Source organism: Etheostoma spectabile, chromosome 21, assembly GCF_008692095.1.
Source record: "Etheostoma spectabile isolate EspeVRDwgs_2016 chromosome 21, UIUC_Espe_1.0, whole genome shotgun sequence".
Lineage (NCBI taxonomy): Eukaryota > Metazoa > Chordata > Actinopteri > Perciformes > Percidae > Etheostoma > Etheostoma spectabile.
In genome coordinates, this window is record NC_045753.1 from 1,428,746 (window position 1) to 1,456,314 (window position 27,569).

The 27,569-nt window shown below is 41.1% G+C and overlaps 2 protein-coding genes and 1 long non-coding RNA gene across 8 annotated transcripts in view; 1 reads left to right on the top strand and 2 right to left on the bottom strand.

Annotated features, from left to right (window-relative positions):
- Positions 1–302: 302 nt before the first annotated feature.
- On the bottom strand, positions 303–19,989 carry tdrkh (tudor and KH domain containing). Of its 2 annotated transcripts, none has more exons than XM_032501926.1 (14): positions 19,767–19,989; positions 14,336–14,496; positions 13,469–13,560; positions 12,722–12,923; positions 10,999–11,138; positions 8,742–9,078; positions 7,640–7,806; positions 6,192–6,367; positions 5,263–5,327; positions 4,959–5,110; positions 4,182–4,292; positions 2,492–2,546; positions 961–1,042; positions 303–853 (listed from the first exon to the last, which is right to left on the bottom strand). In XM_032501926.1, exons 2-13 carry the CDS (start codon positions 14,463–14,465, stop codon positions 987–989), a joined length of 1,683 nt encoding a protein of 560 aa, XP_032357817.1. In that variant the 5' UTR covers positions 14,466–14,496; positions 19,767–19,989; the 3' UTR covers positions 303–853; positions 961–986. The 2 variants fall into 2 exon arrangements, with proteins under 2 accessions (XP_032357817.1, XP_032357816.1); XM_032501925.1 differs by lacking the exon at positions 19,767–19,989 and adding an exon at positions 17,967–18,106.
- Positions 11,820–22,781, top strand: LOC116671052 (uncharacterized). The gene is made up of 3 exons (XR_004327177.1): positions 11,820–11,830; positions 14,987–14,994; positions 22,701–22,781. It is a non-coding gene; the product is annotated as an uncharacterized LOC116671052 (long non-coding RNA).
- Positions 22,782–23,351: 570 nt separating this feature from the next.
- tmem94 (transmembrane protein 94) overlaps positions 23,352–27,569 on the bottom strand; it is a 34,820-nt gene continuing 30,602 nt past the window's right edge. For 4 of the 5 annotated variants that reach the window (XM_032501904.1, XM_032501903.1, XM_032501905.1 and 1 more), the window contains 5 exons: positions 26,876–27,039; positions 26,205–26,299; positions 26,000–26,093; positions 25,107–25,277; positions 23,352–24,105 (listed from right to left, as the gene is read on the bottom strand). In XM_032501904.1, the coding sequence (XP_032357795.1) occupies positions 24,033–24,105; positions 25,107–25,277; positions 26,000–26,093; positions 26,205–26,299; positions 26,876–27,039 (597 nt within the window). In that variant the 3' untranslated portion in view covers positions 23,352–24,032. Of the gene's footprint in view, positions 24,106–25,106; positions 25,278–25,999; positions 26,094–26,204; positions 26,300–26,875; positions 27,040–27,569 lie in introns of those variants that run through there. The other variant, XR_004327171.1, reaches the window with a different exon arrangement.

The following is a 27,569-nucleotide window of genomic DNA, read 5'->3' on the forward strand; positions in this document are numbered from 1 at the left end:
CTTCCCGTCAACCATAAAAAAAAAACGTTTTGATCACTTCTTTTTCAACACTATTATAGCTTGTTTTTCCACATTTTTTTTGAGTCCTTTGTTTAAAAACAAAGTTTTGGTGTTTTTCCAAAGTTTTTGTTTTTTACCTACATTTCAGTTTTTTTCGCATTTTTTAACTGAAACGGCAATTTTGACATAACCATGGTTTTAACTGAAAGTCAATATTGATCATAATATATGATATAACTTATATATATATATATATATATATATATATATATGAACAGCATTTCAAAGTAAGACACAGAAAGTCCTTGACATAAAATAAATCCTTTATTATATATAGTGCAGTCTGTTACACCCCTGAAGACATACTGCTACTTTCCGTCGTCCTTAGTTAATTATACAGTAGATACCACATTTTTTATGCTGAACACAATCTGCAGACCTCATTCAATACTGATATGGTTTTTATTTCCAAAATATAACTTGTGAGGCCCAAATCTAGGCAATTAAATCTATAATGCATACAGGTAGAAAACCAAACTAGACATTAGCTAAACAGCTGCCTTCTCATTCCAATGACTCATCACAGTGCTGCAAAAATAATACTGGCAATTTGGGTTTTTTTGTTCCTCGCTTCCTGTCTTGAACTCAAAATATAGTAACACATTTAAGCAAAGCAGCATTGGGTACAGAACGGAACGTTAAAACATAAGAATTGTACTCCGGTAACAACAAGAACGGGAATATGGCTGAAAGAACTGTTGGTAAGGCTTCACGATGAGGATTATGCGGTTGAGTTCGGGTCAGACAGGGAAACATCTTATTTGAGCGAATGCTGAGGAGTGGGCGGTCAGTGCTGGAAGACAAGAGGACAGGTCAATGCTTTCACAGAAATGACGGTTCAGTAATACATCCTTTAGAGAATGTTCAAACTCAATCAGTCATCAAGCCAGGACACAATACCTTGATATGTATGTACATATTTGGACTCAGAGCAGCTCATCATCTATGACATCATCAACGCTTCCTGAGATTGAAGCAGCTTCTGAGGTACAATAAAAAACCACATTCCAGTTAATGATCATTCTACCAACAACATTCCAACTGGACTTTCTTTTTTCTTTACCACAGTGCAGAAAGTTGGCAGAGAATCACAATGTTATGACTTACAGATAGAAGAAGACATGTCTTTATTTATTCCACAAGGGGAAATCACAATTTTTACTCTGTTAGTACAGCTGCACACACATTAAACACACTGAATTACACAAACATGCTCAGGACCGATACATGCTGTACACAGTAACAGAGAGATTTCAGGGAGAGGGGGCTGCTCCTTGGAGGACCGCCCCGAGCAGTTGGGCATACGATGCCTTGCTCAAGGGCACGTTGGTAGTGCAATTAGAGGAAACACATCTTCTTATTACAATATGTCCAGATGATGGTGTGAAAGAGATATCTTTGTCCACGTATGTTTAGTTCTAGCAGAATGCACCCCAAGCATCTGAACTAAGAAGTTCTAATTCCCATTTACCTCCCCCAGTACAATTTGATGTAAATGGGAAAGGGTTAATGCTGAAATCTGTCGTCTGTCCTGTTTGCCTCTCTTCTAATGACAAGGTTACACTCGCCTCGTCCCAAATATTTGGCCTGAACTGGGTTTTATAACTACTTCCTTCTAAAATGGTGCTGTCCCCAATCATCTTCTCTCTGGTTAAGAGCTCACCAACGGGAAAAGTAAGTTGTGAGTTTGTGAGCTGCAGCGCTGGCACAGCAACATCAGAATTAGGGCAGTTGGTGGTGTGGGTTGGTGTGGGTGATGACTCAGTGATGTGAATCATTCTTGGCTGGGCCTGAGGGACTGGGTTTCACGCTGACACTATGCTGCTCTTCAGATCTCAGGATATGTGGATAACATGACACTGATGTAGGAATGTGACGGTATGAAAATGTAACCCCACGGTTATGGTGACTAAAATGATCACGGTTTTCGGTATTACGGCGGTGATTTTAAAAGTGTGTTACGTGTCTTTGGCAGCAACGTTTTCCTGCATTTCTGCAGACAGCATAACTATCCTCAATCAACTGTCCTTCGGCATTCTTTCAATAACTAAAATATGCCCTAGCTTCAGACTTAGTCCTCTTAGAGGGCTGATAAGTGTCCTGAGCGCTCTCTTCTCCTCCTTCCGCCATGATTCCCACAAGAAACACACGTTGGAGGCTACACAGTGCGCCTGCGTGGACACGTCAGGAGACTCAGATGGAGCTGGGATGGATTAAAACACAGTGTCCACACCGTGGTAATCCACCATGATAATCATGATATTTTAAATCAACCACTTTATTGCGTGCTACCGTTGCACCGTGATGCACTGTAAACGTTGCATCCCTAGATGTCTGCTCAGACAACCAATCTTTACTGTGTTGCCAAGCGACTTTAAAATATTTGCATTGATTGAGTCACTTATGGCTAATTTGACTTTACTGTACTTACCTGATAAGCTAATACATGAGAGGCTTTGCTCTGATGATGCCCCTATCACGTCATCCTATAGGAGGACAAGAAGATGTTAGAGTGTCAGGAGCACGTTGCAGTGACTTTGTATTAACGCTAGCTGTACTGAGTAGGCTACATTGTGTTTGGTAGGGACAACATCAAAAGTGATCCATGTCTAAATTGCGAAGATCATTACAAGATGTTAGCTGAAGTTGTTCTCGCTGTACGGTGTTGTAAATACCATAAGAGTCACTGTGCTGCCCTCATAACTGCAGATAAGATCTAGCTAATAGTTAACTTTGTCATGTTTCAAACCAACGTCAGTGAAAAGTAGTGACTGGATGACAAGCATTTAGAGAAATTAATAATAGTCTTCCCATTGATGGAAGTTATATGAGGCTCTGCAGCCGTCTTGCTATTCTAGCTCTACTTTCTGACAACATCTACTTTTCTTCTTTATTTTTTTGAACTTTATTGCCCAAATTAAACATTGCAGGCAATTTTAGCAACACAATCCAATACACTTAAACTCTTTCAATGAAAGGTCAAAGCAACAAAAATGAAATAATAAAAGGGTCACCTTGTGGTTGAACTCCATTCAACACCCATACTGACTACACAGAAGCAGGATAAGTAAACCATCACACATCAGTATGTTTAAATTAATCTAAGTCAAGGCCTAGAATGTCAGGGGTCCATCTTCTCACAAACAAAGGTACCTTCAACTGTAAAATAGCAGTCATATTTTCCCTTGTATGGACCTGTTTAATTTTTGGTCTCCACTGAGCTAACATCTACTTTTCTTTGACTTCATTTTCACATCTTCTAAGTGTAATTGTCTTGGTTTGATGAACGTTTAAAACAGCTGTTTCACTAACTGCAATACTAAGTTCATTAAAAAGCAATTAGAGGATATTTTCCAATTGTTCAGTCTATGTTTTAGTTGATTTAGGAGGCCAGTTCACAATCCCGATAAACCTTGTGTCTGAAATGACATGTAATGTAGTAAGGTTGCAGATTAAAATTATTTTCATCATTGTATCGTTAGTGAAAAAAATCAAATGAAAGTTCTCGGAGCCCAATGTGATGTCAAATGCCCTTTTTTGTCCATACAACAACCCAAAACCTGATAATATAACATTTTAAATGCCATGAATCAGCAAAAAAGCAGCAAATCGTCACGTTGGAGAAGCTGAAACCAGAGTCTTGACTTAAAGGTATATCAAAAGTGTTGCCAAATTATTTGCTGTCAGTAGATTAATGGTTTCAGCTGTATATCACATTCTACATAAACATTTAGGGTGAAAATGATTCTACTTATTATAACTCTGGTTTTAAATTAAAATAAGGGCCTCTTAACTCTAGATTAAAACCTGACAATAATGAAAATCTAGTTACAAGATATTACACAGTGGCATAAAATATTGGTCGGGAATAAAACTACTGTCAACTGTTTTTCAAATATTTAAGTTGGCCGCCCAGATAGCTCAGCTGGTAGAGCGGGCGCCCATATATAGAGGTTTAACCATCATGGTCATGGCCCAGGTTCAACTCCGACCTGCGGCCCTTTGCTGCCTGTCATTCTCCCCCCCCCCCCCCTCCCCTTTCATGTCTTCAGCTGTCCTGTCAGATAAAGGCCTAAAACTGCCCCACAAACAATCTTGAAAAAAAAAGTTCAGTGAATCACCAGCATCCTCTGTAGACAGCCCAGATTGTCCCCCTCCGTCTTCCCGTTAACCGCTTCCTGGAAGCTGACAGCGTGGCCCAGGCGTATGAGCTCCTCACCGATGTCTACAGTCTGCAAAAGACCAACATGACATCATGACTTCGCGTAAACATTCAATCCTTTATTTTGTTTAAAACTTAATTATAAATAAAGACACATTTTTAAATTGGACTGAAAGAGACAATTCAATTGTTATTTGCAAATATTTGCGAAGACAATTCCTTGTACTGACCTCTGATGCCAATGGCAAGGAGACATCAGACAGGATGAGACACAATCCAAACAGATAATGTAATATAAACATAATATAATATTAACAGATAGATCGCTAGCTGAGTGTTAGGAAATGTAACTGTTAATATGAAATTCTCTGAACTCTTACTGACCTATAAGAACCACAAACCCCCCCCCCAGCTATCTTCAGACACCCAAGGTCAGATTATTCACCTAATTATCTTCAGAGAACTTGGATGGACTTCCTCCCTCCAGATATTTGAAGTCTCACTCCCTTTCATATATTTTAAGGTAGAGTTTTTAATGAGCGTTGAGATAGTACAGCTGTTTGGGACATGGTTCCCATGGGAAAGGGAGGGGGGGTTTCAATGTTCAGTATAAATACTGAAGAAGTTGCTCTTCAGTCAATCTTCTGTGACCCATTTGCAGTGTTTCGGTAAAATCTTTGCTAAAGGACTCCAGTGAACTCTGTCGTCTTTTGGTGATAATGTTTCTAACACTGACCTTGCCCTCACTGTTGTTGTAGAGCTTGACAGTGGGCCAGGAGGAGACCTCAGAGTGGGAGTAGCTGCAGAGTTTGGCCTGCAGGGGTCTCCAGGAGGCACAGCACGTCAGCTGCTCAAAGTCATCCAGGGCGGCCTCGGTCCACACCTCTCCTGACAGAACGGGACGTTTAGAGAATAAAAATAAAAGAATTACGGTAAAAAAGGCCATCAACTGAGATTTCAGAATAATGCACAACCTTTTTCTTTGTCTTAGTTATATGCCTTTGTGCTGCGTGATCAAGTTTTTGAGACAAGAGCATTACCTTTTGGTCTCACTCCTGCCAAGTTGCACTCAATAGCTTGGAATGGTAAGCTGAGGAAGTCACTCCTGAAATATTAATGCAGCAAAAGCAAAAGCTGTTAATAACTTAGCTGCGTTATTTTCTACTGCTGCCACGTTCAATAATATGCACTCTGAATGTCAGAACCCTTAGTAATGTCAGGTGACTGTGCGTGTACTAGGGCTGTTGGAAGTCAAATATAATTTGAATAGTTAAAAAAAAAAAAATCTAAAGAAAATCAATGCTTATTGATTACGTAACGTCAGTACAGGCAGTGACAGGTTGGAAACTGGAAGGATGAAAAATAGTTCATACATGTTTTTTAACTTTATCTTTTATAACTTTATTTTGGTTTACATATTTAGTTGAAAAGGAAGCTTATCCTCGTTGTGACCTTAATCAATTGTTACTGTGTTATCTGAGCTCTTGCTACACGGTTTGTTGGACAGTGAAACTGTATGCTAATTGTGAATATCCAAAGAGTTTAATCATTGTCTGTGAACCACACCCTACTTGTTTACATTTTTTGCTGGCAATACATTTCCCCTTCAATTTTAAACAGATTTCTGTCTGCTGTATTTTGTTACGTCCTCCCTTCAATGTGTATGTGTCATTTTCTGAGGCTGTATGTGTGACAACAAAGTTTCTCCTGTGTTCTTTCTGACCACGATGGGACATCTGTAGCAGGAGAAGTTAACCCTCTCCGTGATTTCATGTTTTTTATGGAGAAGAAGAACCAGGAAATGAGTGTGTGTGTGTGTGGGGGGGCAGTCACAGTGTTGCGGTCTGCATCGGCAGGGGTGAGAGGTGCACGTAGGCTACGGTACTACGTGTACCTACGTACATACCCATGTCGACTGAACGCAGACGTGTAATTGACCTTTACTGTCATCTATAGACTCGTCTCTTACCTCATACGACACAGGCTGTCTCTGGGCAGCTCCCCGTTGTCCCCAAAGTCGACATAGTAAAGGTCCACCAGTCCAGAGGCCAGGACTCCCAGCACCCTGGCCCTGTTCCATGTGTCGTGGTCGTGGTACGGAGCCGCCACAATGTCCCCCACCACAATGGACTCCACCCTGTGCTCCTAGAGAAGACAGAAGTCACTTATTTCTAAAAATGTGGGGTCCAAGACAATTTGTTTTTACTTTGACATCATAAAGCAGGGTTTTTTTAAACTCTGACATGGTCTGTATTTGTTTTACAGATCTATTATTGAGTCCATTTGAACTTGTTCCTCCATCTGTTGGTTTGCTTTTCTCAATTTAAAACAGAAAAATGCAATAATAAAGGGGACCAAGGTCTGTAGCACCCAAACTCAACAGAAAAGAAGTCTGATTTGTATAAGTTGCTTAAGAAAGCAGAATCCATCCATGTCTGACAGCATCCACCCCCCTTTTTGATTTTTCAAAAGTGTGGACCTTCGATACCGAGGTCTTTGAGTGTGGTGAGCAGGATGTTATGGCTCACAGTATTGAAGGCTGAACTCAGGTGGATAAGGATGTTGAGTGAACCGGTGTCAGCAGAGGTGAGAAGGTCGTTGAGGACTCAAGGGAGAGCGATTTCTGTGCTGTGGAGGGGGCGAAAACCAGTTTGGAGGGGTTTAAGTAGGGAGGGGGTCAAGGGAGCAGGTAGTGGGTTTGGAAGAGCTGATGAGTTTTAAGATTTCAGGAGGGGTGACTGGGTCAGTGTTATAAGATATATTCGATGTACTACATTCAACTGCTTGGCTGTGTAGCGATATATGGGTGATTGTCACACTGTTCTCATAAAAGCTTATGCAAGCATTTCACAAAATGTTCTTTTTGTTGAAACGTGTATCTCACGTTCTCTTATTGAAACATGTATCTCACTAACCAAGGACGGAGGCCCAACCACATCACACACACACACACACACACACACACACTATGCTGTTTGTATCAACCTATAATCCAACCACATGATTACACACTCACACACTATTATTGTTTGTATCAACCTAAATAAAGGAACAAGGAACTGCCTCGGGGCGACTCTCTCTTGGGTGTTCAGCCCAGCAGGTTGCCCTTTGTACAAAGTAGCTTGGTTGTCCCGTGTCATCTCTTGAGCCATCTTAAATGTGAAGAGAGAAATCTCTTCACAGTCAGACTGGGAGAGGAGGCAGTGTGGAGGAGGGGTCAGGAGAGACGGAGAGAAGAGGGGCTGTGGTAGGTCCTGGAGTAGATACTAGGAGGTCGGATACAGGGGATAAACACTCTGAACTGCTGTATGAGTTCACTACTCTTTTATTATTATATCTTGTATTGACCTTGATCTTGTGGTATTTTCTGTTAACCAATTGCCCCTCTTGGGGCAAATAAAGTTCCCCTTGACTTACGGTGGGGTTCCCACTGCTGTAGAAGCGGCTCATCTCCTCCGTCAGTTTATCCAGCTGAAGGGAACGAACCCCCAGGATCTGGATCCAGAAGTGGTTTGGGTTCTCTGATGCAGAAACATAAACCTCTAGATGTTCATCAGGCTGGAAGCTCAGGTCTGGGCTGGGAACTTGACAACAGAGATAAATAAAACATTCAGTACAATCTGACCCTGACCGGGGCCTAAACAACCAAATAGCAGCACGGATTTCGGTGCCTTATTTAGGTGCCACTGAGATGCCTGCGCTGCTCTCTGATACTCCAAAACGGACGTTACAGGCAACAGAAGCGTTGCATGTGACGCTAGTTAACGTTACACTTGACAGCAGGTAACGTTAGCCTAGCGTTGGCTAGCAGCTGGATTAAACACAGTTAAAGGGATGACAACTAAACGGTGTAAAGTGTGACTGTATGTCACTGGAGAGGGTTCCCACAGCGAGACGTCCAACAGTCTGCAGCTGCTGTTGTCTGAAGAACAACACAGCCGGCGCGTTCCCTTGAGACTGGTAGTTATTGTAAAATTTAAAATCATTTTCTCAAAGACAGAGCAGGATACCCAGGGCTCGGTTTACACCTAGCACCATTTCTAGCCACTGGGGGACCATAGGCAGGCTGGGGGAACTCATAATAAGAAAAAGTGACATTTTCATGCCATGGGACCTTTAAAGGTCCTCTAACCAATGTCAGATGTTTTTTAGGCTACAACAATGTAAAAAGAAAAAAAAAAAAAAACGGTCTCTGAAGATAGCCCAGGCTCCACAAACGGCAACAAAAACAATCTGCACCAATCTGCACCAACCTGCACCACCAAACAGTCTTCCAGTCTTCCAGCCAATAACCGACAAGAAGGATTTAGGTGTGGCGGTTGGGGGGGGGACAAGCCAGTCTCCGTTTTGTTTGACAATACTTCAACCTCGCACCTTTAATGTTGCCAACTATTGTTTAGTGCTTGTCTCTTTAAATTTAAGTATCGGTTTGGTCACCGTTTTAAAAGTATTGTTTTAGCACCGATATCAGAAACCCCAACGTCTTTTTATGAATGAATTAAAGAGAAAGCAAACTTACTTTCAAACTTGGAAATTTCAGAGAGCGACTCCGTGGAGACACTCTCCCCCTCCTCCTCTTCCTCCTCCTCCTTGTGATGTGTGTTGGTGATTTTCTGCTCCACAATCTTGTCAAACTGATTTTGTGGTTGTCCTCTGGTCCCGTTGACATGGTTGAGCCCGTTTTTCTTTGTCTGGGAGTAGAGGCCGTTGTTGTTCAAGCCCACTGGTGCTTCCGTCTCTGAGTGGCCCGGCCTCTGATTCCCAGCAGTTTGGCCCCGTTTCTGCCGCAGGGCAGAGGACTGGGAGATCTTGGTCCTCACCATCACGTCCTCTCGGACCTTTTCTAGAATCAGCTCCTGCAGACAGATCATGGAAGTTACGCTTATTCTCGACAGCATTTAAATATTTGGACTGACCACCCCGGGTAATTGGAATTAGTTTTGAATGATTGGAGGAAAAATATCAATTGTAATTTCTCTGCCAAATATTGTTATTACAATTTAAGAAGCAATTATTTAAAATAATAGTTCATCTTAAAGTGCTCATATCCTCATTTTCAGGTTCATAATTGTATTAAGCGGTTATATCAGAATAGGTTTACATGGTTTAATTTTCATAACACACTATATATTTGTTGTACTGCACACTGCTGCAGATCCTGTTTTCACCCTGTGTGTTAAGCTCTCTGTTTTAGCTCCAGAGTGAGACATCTCACTTCTGTAGCATACCTAGGTAAGGACTACTAGCCAGTCAGAAGCAGAGTATGAAGATGGGCCCTGACAGTACCTAGGTAAGGACTACTAGCCAGTCAGAAGCAGAGTATGAGGATGGGCCCTGACAGTCTCTAGGTAAGGACTGCTAGCCAGTCAGAAGTAGAGTATGAGGGCCCTGACAGTACCTAGGTAAGGACTACTAGCCAGTCAGAAGTAGAGTATGAGGGCCCTGACAGTACCTAGGTAAGGACTACTAGCCAGTCAGAAGTAGAGTATGAGGGCCCTGACAGTACCTAGGTAAGGACTACTAGCCAGTCAGAAGCAGAGTATGAGGGCCCTGACAGTACCTAGGTAAGGACTACTAGCCAGTCAGGAGCAGAGTATGAGGGCCCTGACAGTACCTAGGTAAGGAGTATGAGAGTGTGCTATGCTAGCAGCAAGGCGAGCATTATAACGTGTGTTAGAAACGCACGTTTGTCCCGGAAGTAAAAGCTGGACTACAGTAGAGCTGTTTGCAGCAGTTTGTGAACAGTGTTTTCTGTTGGAGATGGTCAGTCCCTTTTTTTTGGGGGGGGGGGGGGTACTTTGGGCTTTTGTAAAAACAGACACCATCAAAACTCTACGGGCCCTATCTTCCACTAATGGTAATTAATTAGTCTGTCATTAGCAATGATGATACCTGTTAGAAGGTACCAGGACTTTTTTTCAATGGAAAACCAAAAAAGGCGAATAGAGTGGAGGTGAGTCGAGTAAGTACCATGCAGAGGAAAAACGCCATAAGTACAACTCTTTGGAACCATGCGGCCGGCACACAGACCCTTTTTTCCGCCGTCAAACTAGGAAAAATAGATTTGGACCCGCCCTAAACGCACCTGCCCCATGCGCTTCACGTCGTATGCTTAGATCGTTAAACAGGGCCCAGTAACTTTATGCGAAGAACACAGATATGAATGTTCAGCATTAGTGGTAGGTAACATTTTTCCAGCATTTATCTTATTTTAAAAAACGTAACAATAACAAAAAGAGGATTAAATCATATTAAACCAAAAGTTACACCATTCAACTAAATATTGTCTAATCACAGTCTTCATGATTAGCTAATCGCATTCATTCAAATCTTGAATTGAAAAGGATTAATCCTTCAGCCCTTAGGTCTGGGTATCGTTCAAAAATGTTTGATACCAGTACCAATACCGTGACTTCAATACCGGTTCCTAAACCCTCGCTTTTTTATACCAATTTACTAAATAAAAAGAAATTACTACATTTTAATCAAAACTGAATTGATGTTCCAGCTCCTCCTAGGTGAGCTGTCTCTAAGTTTTTCCTGTGTGTCTCTATGACGTGTAACGTCAGCAAATCACAAACATTAGCATTAACATTGGTAGAAGCATGCTTATTGGCTCACTGACTGATGAGATTTACTCTTTAGGTATTGAAATTAGGGATTGAATGACGAGGCATTTTTCGATACATCAAAGGCAATTCAGTCGGTGCCTAAAAAGCATTGAACTGGGTACCCGGCCCTATCAGCCCTGATGGAAATGAGTAGATCCCTCTCACCTTGGCCTGTTCCACCTCCTGCCTGGTCCCTGTGATTGTCACGCTGCCCTTGGCCCCGGGGCCGAGCGTCTTCTCTTTGGAACAGTTCACTTTGGCCCCTGTGGTCCTGGTGATCAGTTTCAAACTTTCTCCACCACGGCCTGCAACACAGCCACACAGAACCAATTCTTTATCTTATTCAATATATAGTCATATATAGTCTCATATATATATATATATATATATATATATATATATATATATATATATATATATATATATATATATATATATATATATATATATAGTATTCCTCTGTGCCATTGATCTTCATTATTGAACTAAAGTTATTCAAAACATCAATGACCATCATTGCCACTCGAATCTTCAAGGTGCATCAACAGATTTTTTGGGACAGTTGGAACAAACAGAAAACACAAAATCGGCCATATCATCACCTTGTAAAGATGATATGGCCAGCAAGTTAGCAAACAGTTGCTTATTAACACATCTAGCAGACACAAGAAGAAAATTCTAATTCTTTTGGAGTTGCGTTTGTGTCCACCTGATGAATGCTCGCTCTCCTTTTATCTCTGTTTTAGTTTCCACTAACCCTTAGGGAGAGAGATGCTCCACTATGTTTGCCGGCTGATGTCTAACCGTGTCCGTCTGTTGCTGAGCAGCTGATGTGCACTGTGTTTATCAGAACCTCTCTCACTGAAAACAGCTAGGGCTGGGCGATTTGGAGAAAATCAAATATCACCATCATATATTTTTGACCAAATATATCGATATCGATGCCGCAACGATATTGTATTGTTGACTATTGGTGCTTTCACAAAATGATAACGGTGTCACTGCCCGATGTGAGTCGAGTGCAGATTTGAGTCGCGCATGCTCAAATTTAAACAGTTTACGGCATAACTGTCATACTGAAATTTGTGAAATCCATGACATAATAAACTCGTCATTACAAACAATAACAGAAGATGGGAATAATTTCAGAAACGATTTAGCTATCTATGGTTGTTAGATTGCTAACGTTAGTTCAAAACACCATTCAACTGACAGCCTTGTTGTGTTTGATGCAAACTTGTAGCCAACAGTGAACCAACTTCATTAAGTTGGTCCATTTTTACTGGATTGACATTACAGAAGTCTCTCGTTAGCATCTTGTATACTTGTCGCAAAGTGACGCATGTGGATATAATGACTAAGTGGGTAAAAGCAAATAAATGAACAGTTACAACAGTCTGGTGAGTTCAAAAAATGACATCACTTTACTGTAATTCAGCCTTTAAACCCAGGAAAAGACTATGATTATGCCATATTACGATATCCAAAATCTAAGACAATATCTAGTCTCATATCGATATAATATCAATATATTGCTTAGCTCTAAAAGCAGCTACCTGCAGCGGCTGAGAGCAGAGTTCACAGCCGGGAAATGCAAACAATGAGCTAAAAGTGGCTAAAAAGCTGTGTAGGGCAGAGGGGAACTACAGAGCTGGGTGATAACTCTCTGGAAGATCTTCACTACATGTAGAAGTAAAACCTTTCACATTGCCATTTGATCCACTCTATATAATGTATTGATTAGTGGAGCTTTTAGCATGTCAATGAATGCATGCTAATGTGAAGAATCTGCAAAAAATCTGTCTACAGTACTAGCTCCACACCAGTGTTGAAAGCAAAAAGGTTGTGAGGGCAAATGATTAAGGTCTAGGAAACATTTGGAAACTACCTATTATACGTCCAAAGGCGGTTTGAGGAACTTCCAAAGCCTCGGTCACCGGCTCACAGTCAGTGACCAGGTTCTCCAGGACACAGCGGGCCAGCAGGACCTGCTCCTTAGAGCCCTGCAGCAGGAAACACACGGTCGTCTTACATCCAGGCTCCCCGGAGTCGGACAAAACCCTCACATGAGCACCAGACTTCTGGGTCACCTGAGAGAGAGAGAGAGAGAGAGAGAGAGAGAGAGAGAGAGAGAGAGAGAGAGAGAGAGAGAGAGAGAGAGAGAGAGCCTTAAATTACTGACTCCACACACTCAATCACCAGCCGGCTTTGGAAAACACACACTTAAAGGTACTCTCAGAGATCTTGATCAGAACCCTAACAGCTATCACAGCTGTCAAATTTTAAATAGACAGAGTCTAGTCAGAATATGAGTATCTGATTCTGCTGTACTGGGCTATGATTATGGGGCGTGGTTCAACCGAACAGGGAAAGAAAATGCTTCTGATTTTGTGACGATTGTTGAACTTTTGCAGAACCCCGTGGGAAGGACGGCAAAAACAGCTTTCCGATGGACAAATGCCTTGATCGCGGTTCCTCTTTTCTCCGTCAATATCTTCTCTAACAGACGCCATGGACATGAACATGACTACACATCTCAGTTCTCTAGTGGCAGCCACCTTTGTTGTAAACAGGCCTACCCGGGAGACAATTAGTTGTACGGTCCAGGCATACTGACACACATGGAGCTACTCACCATGTCCAAAAACGTGGCTTGGTATCTGGACATGTTCCTGTAGACTTCCACTGGAAGGGTCATCTTGGACACCTCAGCACTGGGCTCCTGGCCTGGAAATGGCAAAATGGACACAAAGTCAGTCCCAGATGGGGTCATCCGAGAATAAACTGAAACTCTTACAGTTTGTCACGTATACGTCAACAAAACTGGTTTAAATTCGAGATAGACCGATCAATGACCCGGCCGATAATCGGGTTGTTCTTTGGCCGTTTGAAGATCATCTGTATCGGCGTTTTATTTGCCTGATAACTGATAAAGTTAATAGTTAAAGTGTTTTCCAGCTCTGAGTCGGTCCCTCTGCTCCGGTTCCCCTCGCCACTGAGTCTGAGTTAAGGCCCCCCCCACACAACACTATCTGACTATCTGTTACTGGTATTATGCTGGAAGTTTCCAATTTATTAAACAGTTGCTTACATCATTTAAAGAAAGTGTTATGATGGAGTGTAACATTCCAAAATCTTTTGACTTTAAGATATTCATTTTTCACTGTAAAATGCATATTGATTTCAAATATTAGCTCATCTTTCTTACTATTTTATATATGTATACAGTTGCTCTCAGGAACTGTGCACCATGTTCCCCCCCTTCCTTTGTTTTTTTTCTTCTGCAATACTTACATTTTATATTCTTATATTTCGTGCTGACACTGTAAAGGTTTTGCTTCAATCTCGTTGCACAGGTACTGCACTTGTGTATAATGACAATAAAGGCTTTCTATATTCTATATTCTATATCCTATTTTCAGTATTTTGACAGTATCGGTAGGTCCCTAGTTTAAATAGCTGTGGACACTGGCACAAGAACCTTTCATCGGCAGATACTCACTGGTGTTGGCGCTGCTCATGTGGCGATAGACGATGTAGCCCACTGTGGCCCCGACGGAGAGCCCCGCCGCCAGAGCCACCATTTTGCCCGAGCTCAGGGTGCTCTCGTGCCCCTCCTTCACTGCGTCCATGACACGCCGTGCACCCAGCGGGATGCTCCACCTAAACACAGACACAGCCAGTCTCCTTCCCAACTGTCCTGCAAGTTCCTGTCTATGAAAGATGTCTTTGCAACAAATCAGGCCTCTGTTATTGCTTTTGCATAAGCTGGTGTAAAGCTGTATCAGCTGGTACAGTCATGCAGCACAAAGCTTAAAGCATTAGCCAGCCTCGATTCAGACAGCACGTCAGTGTTCTCCGCATTACAGACCACATATAAATTAGATTTCTCTGTGGGAACCTAATCCGTTCTCATTGACATAAAGGACTAAATGCTTGTTATTTATTAGCACTATTGATTAGTTTAGCTGTCTTGGTAACCCATTCGGTATGTGGCGGTTTACAGGAAGGTTCCTCTATGTTTGACATTTTGAATCAAGGTCCACTTACTTGCTTTTTTTTCTTTTCATGGAGCTTTCAACCATGAGCGGACCTTGGGATTTTTTATTTATTTATTTTTAAACATAAGCCGAAAAAACATTTCACCCAATAGTTCATTTAGTAGCTGTTCCGGGGCTTAAGTTGTGGTGAGCACTTTAAAGGGTAACTTCCGTTTTCTTTATCAACCTGGACCCTTGGTTCCTAGGTTTTTGTGTCTAAGTGACTGATGGGAACAGTCTTTGACATTGGTCCAGTATGAAGAGAGATCACTGCAGTCAGCAGCGGAGAAACAAGCTTCAATGTTAATAAGGCAACTCTCCAGCTTGTATCTACCTTAACAAAAGCTCTTGTTTTTCCGCTGACAGACTCAGATTAATATTCTAAGTGTCTGACAACATTATGGAAAGGATTTCTAAGGAGGTCGACCTTTCTGTTAAAGAGTAGAATCCTTTTTTTAAACATGAAAACATCTGAAAAATTACGTTTGCTAAACCCACCAGACTCCATGTAAATCAACAGTAATTTTAGCATCGTAAAATACACTACATTTAAAGTCGACAAAGAAAATAAAACTATGAAAAGCCGGTTTGCGTCGTCTTTCCACTTTTCCAATAATCATAACTCTAGTTTTGGTTGAAATAAACACATAGTTTGCCGATTTATAAGTGAAAATATATTGGCTCTATACACGCTAAAAATATTATTTTTTAAATAGAGTCTTGTGGGTCCGGCGTTAGCAACCTCAGAGCCATTTCTGGTTAAACAGAAAGGTCTTAAAAGAGATTTTAGAAAGGTCCATCTCTGAGGGGATCATTTTCTCTGATGTCATCAGACAATTAGAATATTAATCTGAGCCTGTTAGTGGCAAAATAAAAAACCATAAAGTGGACCAAATTGATGATAAACATTTGCCGCGTAGGGTGACATTGCAGTCTGTGTCTGCCGGTTACAGAGTTCACGCTTAATACTGGACCAGTTTCAAAGATTGCTGTTCCTATCAGTCACTTTCACACAAAAACATAGGGAAATAGAGTCCAGGTTTAAAAACAAAACAGCAGTTACCCTTTGAGGACTTAACACCCATGTTGCTGCTGATCTCAGAAACAGAAGTCGACAAACCATCAGCAGAAAAACATCTCCATGTTTTAATGAAGATCATGTGATAAGGCTGAAAGCTACAGAGCAGCTGCTAACCTGACCTGGTGGTGAGATAGTCGGAGAGAGTGGAACTCATTATTTCAGCAGGGTATGGTTATTTAACTGAGATACATTCCACTTAAGTATCCTAAATTATAGTGAACTGTAAGTGTTCCTCGTTTTTGTTAGGGACTTCCATGGGGGTACTCATAGGTACCCCGGGAGATCCCCAGACCCCCTTTGAGAACCACTGCAAGAGATTCTTGCGATGTAGCCCTTCACTATCTCAGAGTACATCACTTGCCAAAAATAGCCTACAAAAGCATGCAGAAGCAGTCACACACACCCAATAAAGTCCCCTGAATGATTGAATATTTGGCGTATATACTGTACATAAGGGCTGCACCATAACAGGAAAGCATTCAATATGCATTAACGCTGTGGAACACTGAGATAACAATATTACTTGCCATAGGTAAACAGATATTACAGTGTACTCATTTCTGCATATTCTACTAAACTGAAATGGAAATATTGAATTTAACATATTAGGTGGCACTTAAAAAGAATGTTGTGGCCTTTTGTGATGTACTTGATATTGCGATGATAATAAAAAAACGATATACATGTATAATGCAGCCCTAATGGACAGTTAACAAATTAGGACTGGGCAATAGGGGTGTACGATCCAGAATATGTCACGATTCAATTGCGATTTTTAGGCTCACGATTCGATTCAATCTCAATTTTCAATTCAAAAACCATTGACAGTATGTAAATGTAGTTACTTTCCCCATGTACGTATGTATGTATCCATATTTTTCATGTGGATGGGTTTGGTTATTTTTTATTTTAACATCTTGTTATGATGTAGCTGTATGTTTTTTGTGATGTCTGTAAGTTACTGGGACCTTGAATTTCCCCTTGGGGATCAATAAAGTATCTATCTATCTATCTATCTATCTATCTATCTATTTTTTTGCACACCCCTACTGAGCAATATATCATTATAATCAATATCGTGATATGAGACTAGTTATTGTCTTAGATTTGGATATCGTGAAACGGTGATATGACACAAGTGCCGTGTTTTCCTGGTTTTAAATGCTGCATTATAGGGGGGGGGGGGACCGATACAGCATCGTATTGCGATAGAAGCCAAGTATTGATCTATTATTATATACTGTACGTGTTGGTCATTTTGTCTACTTGACAATCCCATTTTGCAGCAAAAACTGAGAAACGTTTCTTTTTTTGGATGAAACAGATGTTGACAAAGTTTCCTTTTGGGGACATAAATTTGAAATTGGGAAAAATTTGAAGTTGGAAAAAATAAATGAATTGCAATATATCGCAAAATAATGCAATTTGTTTAAAATCCCAATGAAGTCGTATCGTGGCATAAGTATCGTGATGATAACATATTGTGCTTCCCACCCTACTGCATTATAGTAATTCTGTTCTATTATTGGCCTTTACCCACTAAGTCATTATGTCCACATTACTGATGATTATTTATCACAAATCTCATTGTGTAAATATTTTGTGAAAGCACCAACAGTCAACACTACAATATCGTTATCGAGGTATGTGGTCAAATAAATTGTGATATTTGTTTGTTTGTTTTTCCATATGGCCCAGCCCTATGTGCAGCCCTGCTGTACATTCACAAACAGCACTGCGCTTCCCATAATGCACGGAGCCAGACTGCAGCGGCTGTTACCCTGACTGCAGGACAGCTGCTGCTCCTGCTGCACATACTGCATACCATTTAGTGTAGTTGGGCGACCTCCAGCCATTCCGTTAACCACCAACACACCTTTTAGTGTCACACTGCTAAAACTACAACTCCCACACAGAAACAGAAAGCACTGGAGGTAAGCCAACGACCGAGAGAATCGGGACAACGCAGGGCCGAGGGCCACACAGCACCACCATGCCGATGCGCGTCTCACTGGGAGAAGAGGGCTCTGGGGCTGTAGTTGAGAAACACATGGGACTTGGACACCCCGACGTCCATCTTGGAAGAATCGCGGCTATAAGACGCAAATCTTCTCCAATCCCGGCTCGTGTTTTTTGTTTATGTTTATGTCCACGTTCAAGACTACTGACAGACAGCTAGAAGGAGAGGAAAGTTTCAGCATTTCAAGTCACGACATGACAGCAACAGGTCAGTCACGTTATGTCACTTTGTGGAGAGCAGAAAATCATAAATTCATCGGGAATCATCAACAACTTACTTAATACAGTTCTTGCAAACAGTGGCCCCGAAAATAAAGACTGTTCTTTCTAAAGAGAAGCTATCCTTGCTGAAAAATTGCAATTTCAGATGGTTTTTCTTTCTGAAAGACGTACAAAAAGCGTGAACTTCTTAAATTGTTAAGATATTAGTGCATTTTGGCATTTAATAGATATGTCAGCAAATTGTTTTAATAAAAAAGGCCAAATGTCATAACTGGTTATGCTGCTTGGTATTACCGCCAACATGTTGTGGTTTAGTGGAAATTTTGTATTTATTTTGTTGTTTGTTTTGCCTTATGTATCCCTGTACGGTGTCCTTGAGTGTCCTTCGCCTTTAAATAAAATGTATTATTATTATTATTATTATTATTAAAAAGCGGAGTTGAGTTCTCCCACTCACACGTACAGTGTCTTCAGTCATTTTATGCCAAGAAGCTATTTTTGAGGACAAGCAAAGCAACTTTAATGTTAATGTTTTTTAACTGAGGTTGGCATCACGTCCCCATTTTATATTACATTTTTAACTGTCACTGAAAGAAAATCTTTAATAGGTTGTATGACATATTCAAAGAAATCTTGTTAGGGTGAGCCTGACTGTGTCCATGTAAAATGTAATGGGAAAGATTACCGAAACAACTCCTTTTCAACTTTTTTTCACTTTTCCTCCTCCACACTCCCCTTTGCGATTCATTGCGATATGGTATTTTGACTACTTAAGCATGGAACAGTCATAAAACAGGATTATCATCTGCGCATGCGCATGTCGGGTCATGCAGGCAGCACAGACCGCGTAGTGCTTTAGGGAAGCGTGACATTCAGTTAAGTTGTCACTATGCTAAATAAAATAACACAGAAATATAGCAATGTGGACTGGAGAGGTGACTTTCCCTTTACATTTCTCAAATACTCTATAGTAGAACAACTTCAAAATGTATTTCCTTTTCGTTTTTAATTGGATTTTATATAATGTGCGATACATTGTTTGATTTTTACTTGGTATATTAAATGTGATAAATTGCTGAATACAGGTCTTTCTTCGTCCTTTTTGGCCGCGCCAAGCACCCGTACCGTAACATCACGAATAAACGCGCGTCATTAAAACCCAAGCGGCTGGCTTGACAGTTTCCGCAAACAACGACCGCAGTGCGACAGGCTGGATAACCTTGCCTTTTTGATGTCTTTAAGGCATATCATTGTGGAGTTATCGTTATTGTGCCAACACAAAACCACGACCCAGTATAGCTCAATCTCCAAATGGCCCAAATGTTGCTATTCTCTTTCTAACGAGCTGTCAAAACGACCGCAGATACACTTTCTCCTTTGAGCTAGCGGTTAGCCAAGCTAACAATAGCTAGCTGCTGGTTGACACATGCAAGCAAGTCATAGATTTAGAAAAGTTAACCAAACGTCCTTAGCACTCGCACATATCCTGACAATACAGCTCATGTATGTTTTGAAGGTCTAACTTAATTCAAAATAAACTGTAAATAAGTGTTATAATGTATGACACTTACAGATGCACTCTCGCTCTTCTCGAATTGAATTTCGAGTCTGCCACACCTGTCAAGCTCGCCGGAGGAAGTACTGACGTAACGTCCCACCGGAAACTATATTTACCTTTAGGGTTACAATCACCACCTATGGTTTCAACAATGTTTGTAAGACTAATAACTATGTGAAAAAGAAATAGAGTTAATGCCACTAAACAGACTCTTCTCGAAACAATTTACATACATTTATGGCTCGTGACTACAACTTAACATTTACTTTGAAAGGTCAACCGGAACTATATTTGTTTGTTCTACCTTCTACCTTGATGCGCTTGTGCCAATCACGCGTGGGACCTAAACATCCACCCGGTGGTAATGTCGGCTGTGATTGGTTGAAGTGTACACTACACTAGACTCGCCCCTGACTCGTGCGGTTTTATCCGAGTCAACCATGATGTTTTATAATATAAACCTCGAATAACCGCCTTGCAGTTGTATGCCTCCGCCAACCAGTCAACTGGATTTCAGTTTATCCATGTCAGACCTCACCGTAGATTGTATTGAAACTAGGTCCAGCCTCATCTAGTGAAGATGACTTTGAAGCAATTTAATAAGTGTGTGTGTGTGTGTTTATTGTCACTATACACATGTACAATGAGATTAAAAGCAACTAATTTTCCTTACCAACGTAAAAAATTTAATATGGAATAAAAAAAAAAGGGAAGGGTGGGTAAGGGGCACAGTTGTGTGTGTGTGTGTGTGTGAGAGAGATTTGTCAATGTATTGAGCCTTACTGTTCATAAAAACTTTATTAACGTGGCATAATCAATACATAAACATTTGTCAAAAGTCCTGAACATTGACACTTTAAAAAATACAAAATATACATTTGCGTATCTTGTGAACAACTGTATCACAGTCCATCACCCCCTTTCCCCCAGAGCATGTGTGTGATAATGTTCCCAAAATGCCGAGCGTCAACCGGTTGTACCAGAGGTCTGGTCACACTCGGTACGAGTCCACGCTTGGCTGAGTCCATCTGTGTTATGAACAAAACAGTAGAACTATAGATAACATGTACATAGATCAAGACAGAGCATTCACTGGATCTTATTCATGCAGCATAGTCCATATGTGTCTCATGATATGAAAGACAAGTATGAAACCGGGCCAATTCAAATATAACCGGACATGTTTTCCTGCGTTGGGATGTTTGTCTCAAAACCATCTTCAGTAGTTTCATGCTGACTATCCTTGTCGAGTCAGAAAGTGATCACAACTAGTGCCCTGAAACTAAATTGTGCTATTGCACTTTTTTTTAAACCCCCTACTTTAAAATGTGGAACTTAAAAAAAGCATCTGTAGCAATGGAATCACTAAAACAGGCACACGTAAAAAAATAAATAAAATTCAATAAAAAAAATATTTAAAAAAGGCGAACAAAGGTTAAATTAAACAAGGCCGTAGCCAGGATATCAAAGATACTGAGGTTACAAGCCCCCCCCCCCCCCCCCCACAAGGCTAATAACCAAGCAACATATCTCAGAACCGTAGGCTCCCAAAAAACCTTGGGTCCACTTTGTCCATCAGTTTGTGTCTTTTCATTGACTGCAAATTTGTCTAGATTAGGGATAAACAAAGTGGAAAGAAAATCCTAAAAAGATGCTAAAAATGGAGCCAGAATTGTAACACAGTATGTAAATGTGAATTAATTCCCACATAAATAAAAATCAGGGGGAGAAAAAAAATAGAAAAAAGAAATCCTATATTACAGTATACATTTTTTATATCACAATATCAATAATATAAATATCAAGATGTAATCAATTGGCTCATTTTTGCCCCAGGACCTCCCAGCAGTTAATCCAGCCAGTGCGAGGATGGCTTTCACTGGTCCATATTTTACAAGTGGCATGAAAGTGCGGTATTTCACTCTGAAGTAATGGGTTACCAACCAATGCCATCAGTCCACTTGTATACAGCAGCAATATTAATACAATGTCATCTGAAAGAATGACAGCACCACAAAGAAGGCTGGTCTGATTGAAAAAGACCATCAGTGATACAGACGTCTGCTGCTGATGCCGCACATTAACTGTAGGAATCCAAAAGGCCTGAACATGGCGGATCAATGGGGACACTTGGGGATGATCGGGAAAGAAATCCAAATCTCTGGATTATGATGGTCAGCAGATCAAATGACGAAATCTGGTCTAACTATTCAGTTCCTATACTTTAAAACAAACAGTACCCTGTGCTCCTGTCTGTCGAAGGGGTAGCAAGCTGAAGAAGAAGAGGCAACTGAATGTCATGAAGCACCTTTCAGAAGACTCTGGTGTGTTAACACATCATCATTATACATTCAGTAAATCCATCGTTTAGGGAGGGAGGTCACTGCACAGCTGTGTGAGTTCAAAGTGGCATGCTGGCACATTCTTCAGTTAGATAGTAGTACACATTGAAATGTAGACGTGGGTAGAAAGTGTGGCCGATCCAATTGAATCAACAGGATCGGCTTAGCTCGGGAACTTAGTACAACAAAGAACATTTAATTTAGTAACAACAAAGAACATTTGTTGCAAACACACAATAAAATATTAAGGGGCGTTGTCTTGCAGGCGATCACAGTGAATATTACATGTGGCTCAAAGCTTGAATGACAGAATGGTTCAGAAAGCAAGAAAAGTGTCGGTCACATTTTTTCAGAGGTAGTGTTCCACCCTATTCTGTAGATGGCCAATGTTATGTAATGGCCAAACACCCTGTTACATATGGAGCCCAAAAGTCTTTAATACTAAATAAATAAAAAGGTTGTATGAAATAACCATGAAGAAATTGTGTGTAATATATAAATGAACCAACAATTTGTGAACATTAATTAAAAAAAAGAAAATATATATATATTTTATGGTAATGACGGTTTGTTTAATTTGAAATGGTTTTTTTTTTTTTATATAGAAATGACCCAATTCAAAAGTCTGTTGTTACTCCATAATGGCATTTTCAGTAATAGTATTCTTATTTCATGTCAAGTTTTTATTCTTTTTGGTCACTTCTCAGACAATGGAGTCACAATACGCTCACCCTACCTCTTAAACTAGCAAACTCAACAACTGCTACCAAATGATGCCTGTTAGCTCCTGTTAGCTACAGCAAAAAACAAAGTCAAACTGAATCAATTCGCTAGCTGCTGCTGTAAAAAAGAAAACTTAAACTTAACTTAAATTAAACCTCTTTAGCCTCTTCAGCTTTTAAGCTGCTCGTGCTACTTTTTGTCTGCTCATGTTACCTAGCTAGCTGGATAACTAGCTAGCTGGCTAACCAGCTAGGACTCTGTGTGAGGTTACTGGTCAGCATCAGAGTGAGGAGCCAGGGTTAGCTGTAGCAGCGAGCTCCTGAGAGACCGCCTGCCATTCTTTGCCTTTTCTGAGAAACATCTTTAGAACTAAAATGAGGCAGAAATTACTCTGAATTAACCAGCTAGCCTGCAACCCCACCAAGCTAGTTAGCCAACTAGGTAAGTAGCATGTGCAGCTAAATAAATAAAAGGAGACGGTAGTTCATGTGTCTGTGTGCTGTTATTTTACAGCAGCAGCTAGATTTTTTTTAACAGCAGCAGCTAGATAGTTTATTCAGAATTACTTTGTTGTTGCTTTAGCTAACAGGAGCTAACTGGCTAAATCTGGTAGCTGTTGTCTTGCTATCTTAAGAGGCCGGGGCCTTGCTTCTTTCATATTGAATACTTTGGGGCTACACAGTTACTATGTGCTTTTCCTGTGAATGAAGGCTGGACTGTTCAAATTATATCAGATGACATTAAAAAGGAACTTAACTAAGACATCCTGTTTTTGGGCCTGAGGTGTTCCTGGAAATGGAACGACCATGCACAAGTCTCTCAGAGATGAGAACAGACGTGTTTGTGAGAAAGCATAAACCCTTTTTAGAAAACATTCCTCATGCCGTTAAAACGAACAAAATCAGACAGTTCATATTTGCCTATTTTTGGCTCTTTTCTATTAAATGGAAATGAATGCTTTGGAATTTACCCTGCCCTTCGGATAACGTATAGGATATCGACTGTTAAAGAAAACAGACCCAAGAGCTTACATATCTGTGTCATAAAGCCCCACTGTGACATCTGGCTGATATCTGCTCCAGCTGATGGTTGCTGTGCTGTTGGGTTGAAGTGTTAACAAAGGGTCCTGCAGGGTTTGCACCCCGTCCTACCCTGGTTCCAGAACCAATGGTTCCCAGTATTGCCACGTCACCAGTTTCCTCAGAGGGAACGCATCAAAATGGAGAATTCATCCCCAGCTTTGTTTCAAATTGCAGCTTCTGTCTCTTCTGGTAGCGAACTCGCGACCTGAAAGTGACAACAGGTGACAAATCAGAGGTCACAATCAAGACAGGGATACAATCTGCTCCATTTTTACCGCTTTACAATACATTCTTGTTCGGCCTGACATGAGAGAAAATCAAAGACTGGTCTGATTACTAAATAATCCTGAATAATCCACACTGATCCCTGCTGCCTTTCCTTCCACCCATTTCCAATATTCCACTTTAATTCCTCTTTTCCATCCCTATTTACCCAAATAGAACTGATTAGGGCCAACGTAGGCTTCTGCGTTAAATCAATGCCCTGGGTACCGACGTAGGTAGGTAGGCTCTTGCCGTATCCGGTCGGCAAAACAGCAAAAATGTTCTTGCAAAGGAACAATTTGAGTGCCTTCTTCTGTTCCTCTTTTAGATAACAAGCCGAGTCGAACTCGTTCATTGAAGCGGCCAAAGCCGTTTCAAACAACTGGTGTTCATCCGTAGCCATCTCGCAATGTTTACTAATGACTTCAACATCACAGCGCCGTCGTCATCTGTTAAGCTTGCCTCTAGCCCCTCTATATCAGATACACCAATGTGATTGGTGCAGCTCGCCTCTGGCTACCCCAAATCAGATACACCGATGTGATTGGTTCAGCTCGGCTACAAGGGCTTAGTTAATGAGCAGCATTACTACGCCGTAGCTCGACGTGCACCTGGCCTGAATGTGACAGACGTTCACTAATATCAAAAAGTTACGCACTAAAGCTTTAATAAACACGGGATTGTTCTGTAAAGTACTTGTAGAGACAATTTAATCTGCGAGTCGGGCAGCATGACGTGCCGCTTCTGAGACGCTACTGGTGTGGTGGCGGAGGACGGAACAAAATCCAAACGCAGAACAGAAAAGCAGGTTCCATCTCTCTACCCCACACTCGCCACGCATACAACCATGCAATACAAACTTCAGGCCACTGACGTAGGCTACGGACACACAACCATATATCAGACTTTAGTTGCTTCAGTTCCCCGCGTCTGGTTTCCTACCGTATCTCGTGTAGCTTCACCACTTCGTTGACCACCACCACCAGAAGCGGGGACAGAGAGACCAGCAGCCAGGCCAGCAGGGGGATGTCACCCAGGTTAAAGGTCAGGAGGCTGCTCCGGTCGCGCCACAACTGGTAATCTACTGTGGCCTGAACAACCTGACTGAGCAGACTGCAGGGGAGAAGAGATACTGAGGGTTGATAATGGGTAGTAAGACATTTATACCAAAAGGAGAGGCTATTTGATTTACAGTATATTAGTTTTTTTATATGTATATGTTGGAATGTACAGTATATATTTTATATATTATTTAATTTGACTATTGACTATCTTCTAATATCTCAATATTTCATCATTTTCATTTTCTTCTTTCTTTAGCCATCTGTTTGAGGGTTTAATAAATATTTATTTATTTTGTCTGAGGCGAACAGCTCAATGAAATATTTTCAAATGAGCTTTTTTATGTAATTTTACTGAAAAACAACGGTTTTGGACATACAAGGTCTGGACTGTAAGACTATTAGTATAAATATACGGTACGGTATTTATACGGTGAGCGGTCATTATGTTTACCAATACCCAACCTGTGCCATGCGTGCACCCCCCATTCACCCCCTCCCTAAACAATAAGTGGATTTGCATGATTTACAAGAGTCTCATTTTCATGCCGGAAAAGTTGCCGATTTATCCAGAAGAATCACACCCCTGATGTTTTTTTGGCCGTTCCCGCACTCGGTGAAACACGAGAGCAAAGGACATTCATGATCTTTTGAAATTTTAGCGGCGCATCGCCGCTGCAGAATGAATATGGGGGGCAAACTGTGATATACACGCAGATGAACGCAGATGAACTCTAAATCTGTAGAGTGTACAAATAACCAATGATCACTTACACCACAGGAACGGTGAGACACCACCAGGTATTGCTGAGGGGACTCTTTCTCCATAGAGGTTGAGAGCGGTGCACATAGCTGAGGGAGATCACCACTGAGAACATGAGACACACAGAAAAAAGGGATTCATTTGAATGAGGGTAAAAACATGGGAGACGTGGACCCTCATTTATGCTGCATACTGTCTGTCAGAGTGGATTCCTACCCGTGTGTAAGACAAGGAACCCTGCCATGACCTTCTGAGTCAGCAGCAGGCCGTTGGACAGCTCACTGAACCAGTGAGGAGAGTCAACCGAAGAGCTGCAGTGGCACAGAAACACCATGGATTTAATGGGTTAATAGGAGTAATAGAGATAGGATTTTTATATATACAGTATATATACACACTCAGGTTCATAAAGGTCAACACAATTCTAATCTTTTTGGCTCTATACACCACCACCAGTTTTCCCAGAATATATGTTTTGGTTGTATCATAGTCATGTGACCCAGTTAATGTAGTAACATAGTAACGGACTATGAAGTAAACCATGCCTCTTTATTATCTTAAAACGTTGTTTCTAACTGTATCCCCCTTGTCCTTTTCATTGTTATGAACATGTATTGGGTCAAAAATTAGCATAGCTTTAGCTCAAGAGTCCAACCAATATTCACTTACATAAAAACAAAATCCACAACAACATACCTCTTAAGACCTTAGCTAATGTTAGCAATTAATTGTGGTTGAACAAAGACCGCAATTATGTTAAAAAAAAGCGACATTTAGACAATTATGTCATGATTGTTACAGGCCTGGAGACCATTAAATGGCTGTCAACAAATGAGCCTGTGAAAGGAAAAAATGGTGGCCTTATGACAGCAGTCTGCTTCTCCTACCTGGCTGAGAGTATGTAAAGGCAGTTGACAGTGCTGTTGTCAGCTAAAGTGGAGTTGCTGCTCCTGAGGCAGATCTCCTGCAGGGTGAACCCAAAGGCCAGCAGGTAGGCACACGCTGTCAGGCCAAACTTCAACAGGAAACAGCCAAGGAAGTAGTTCTGGGTCTGGTCAGAGAGGACAACATGAGTATGTCAGACTTCAAATCATAGGCTTTCAGATCGTCCGACCTCCTCGTGTATGTCGACGACGATTCATTTACGTGATTTCTCCGGTGCCGCCAGATGTCCCTCACTTATGACTGGATGTCTGTCACCTTTGGCTTTCTTAGTTTTAGCATTCTAAACTCCAGTCGATCTCCCAGACTATCTGTCCAATCTGAGTTTTCTGTGGCACGACTACAACAACCTTGGAACATACAAGTTCCACCAAAACAAGTTCCTTCCTGAGACTATTTTGCAGAGGCACCGTTATTGCGTCCAGCGCCTAGCTCCGCCCAATATGATTGTGATTGGTTTAAAGAAAAGCCAATAAACCAGAGCATGTTTTGTCTCCCATCCAGGAATGCTGTGTGGACCAACCAGACCCTCCTGGCATTAGCTTCTTATTCATTAACATGCAGTCAAATCCCTGGTTGTCCTTTGTACTGTACTGGACTGCATTAGAAATGCTTTTGTATGCAAATGATGTGGTCAAC

Bases quoted from the DNA above. Each gene is read 5' to 3' on its own strand.
- tdrkh (XM_032501925.1), bottom strand. From the start codon at position 18,031: ATGGACGTCGGGGTGTCCAAGTCCCATGTGTTTCTCAACTACAGCCCC. The intron at 13,561-14,335 runs GTGAGTATCTGC...TGCCATTTCCAG, and splicing joins CATGAGCAGCGCCAACACCA to GCCAGGAGCCCAGTGCTGAG. The intron at 5,328-6,191 runs GTAAGAGACGAG...TTAATATTTCAG, and splicing joins GACAGCCTGTGTCGTATGAG to GAGTGACTTCCTCAGCTTAC.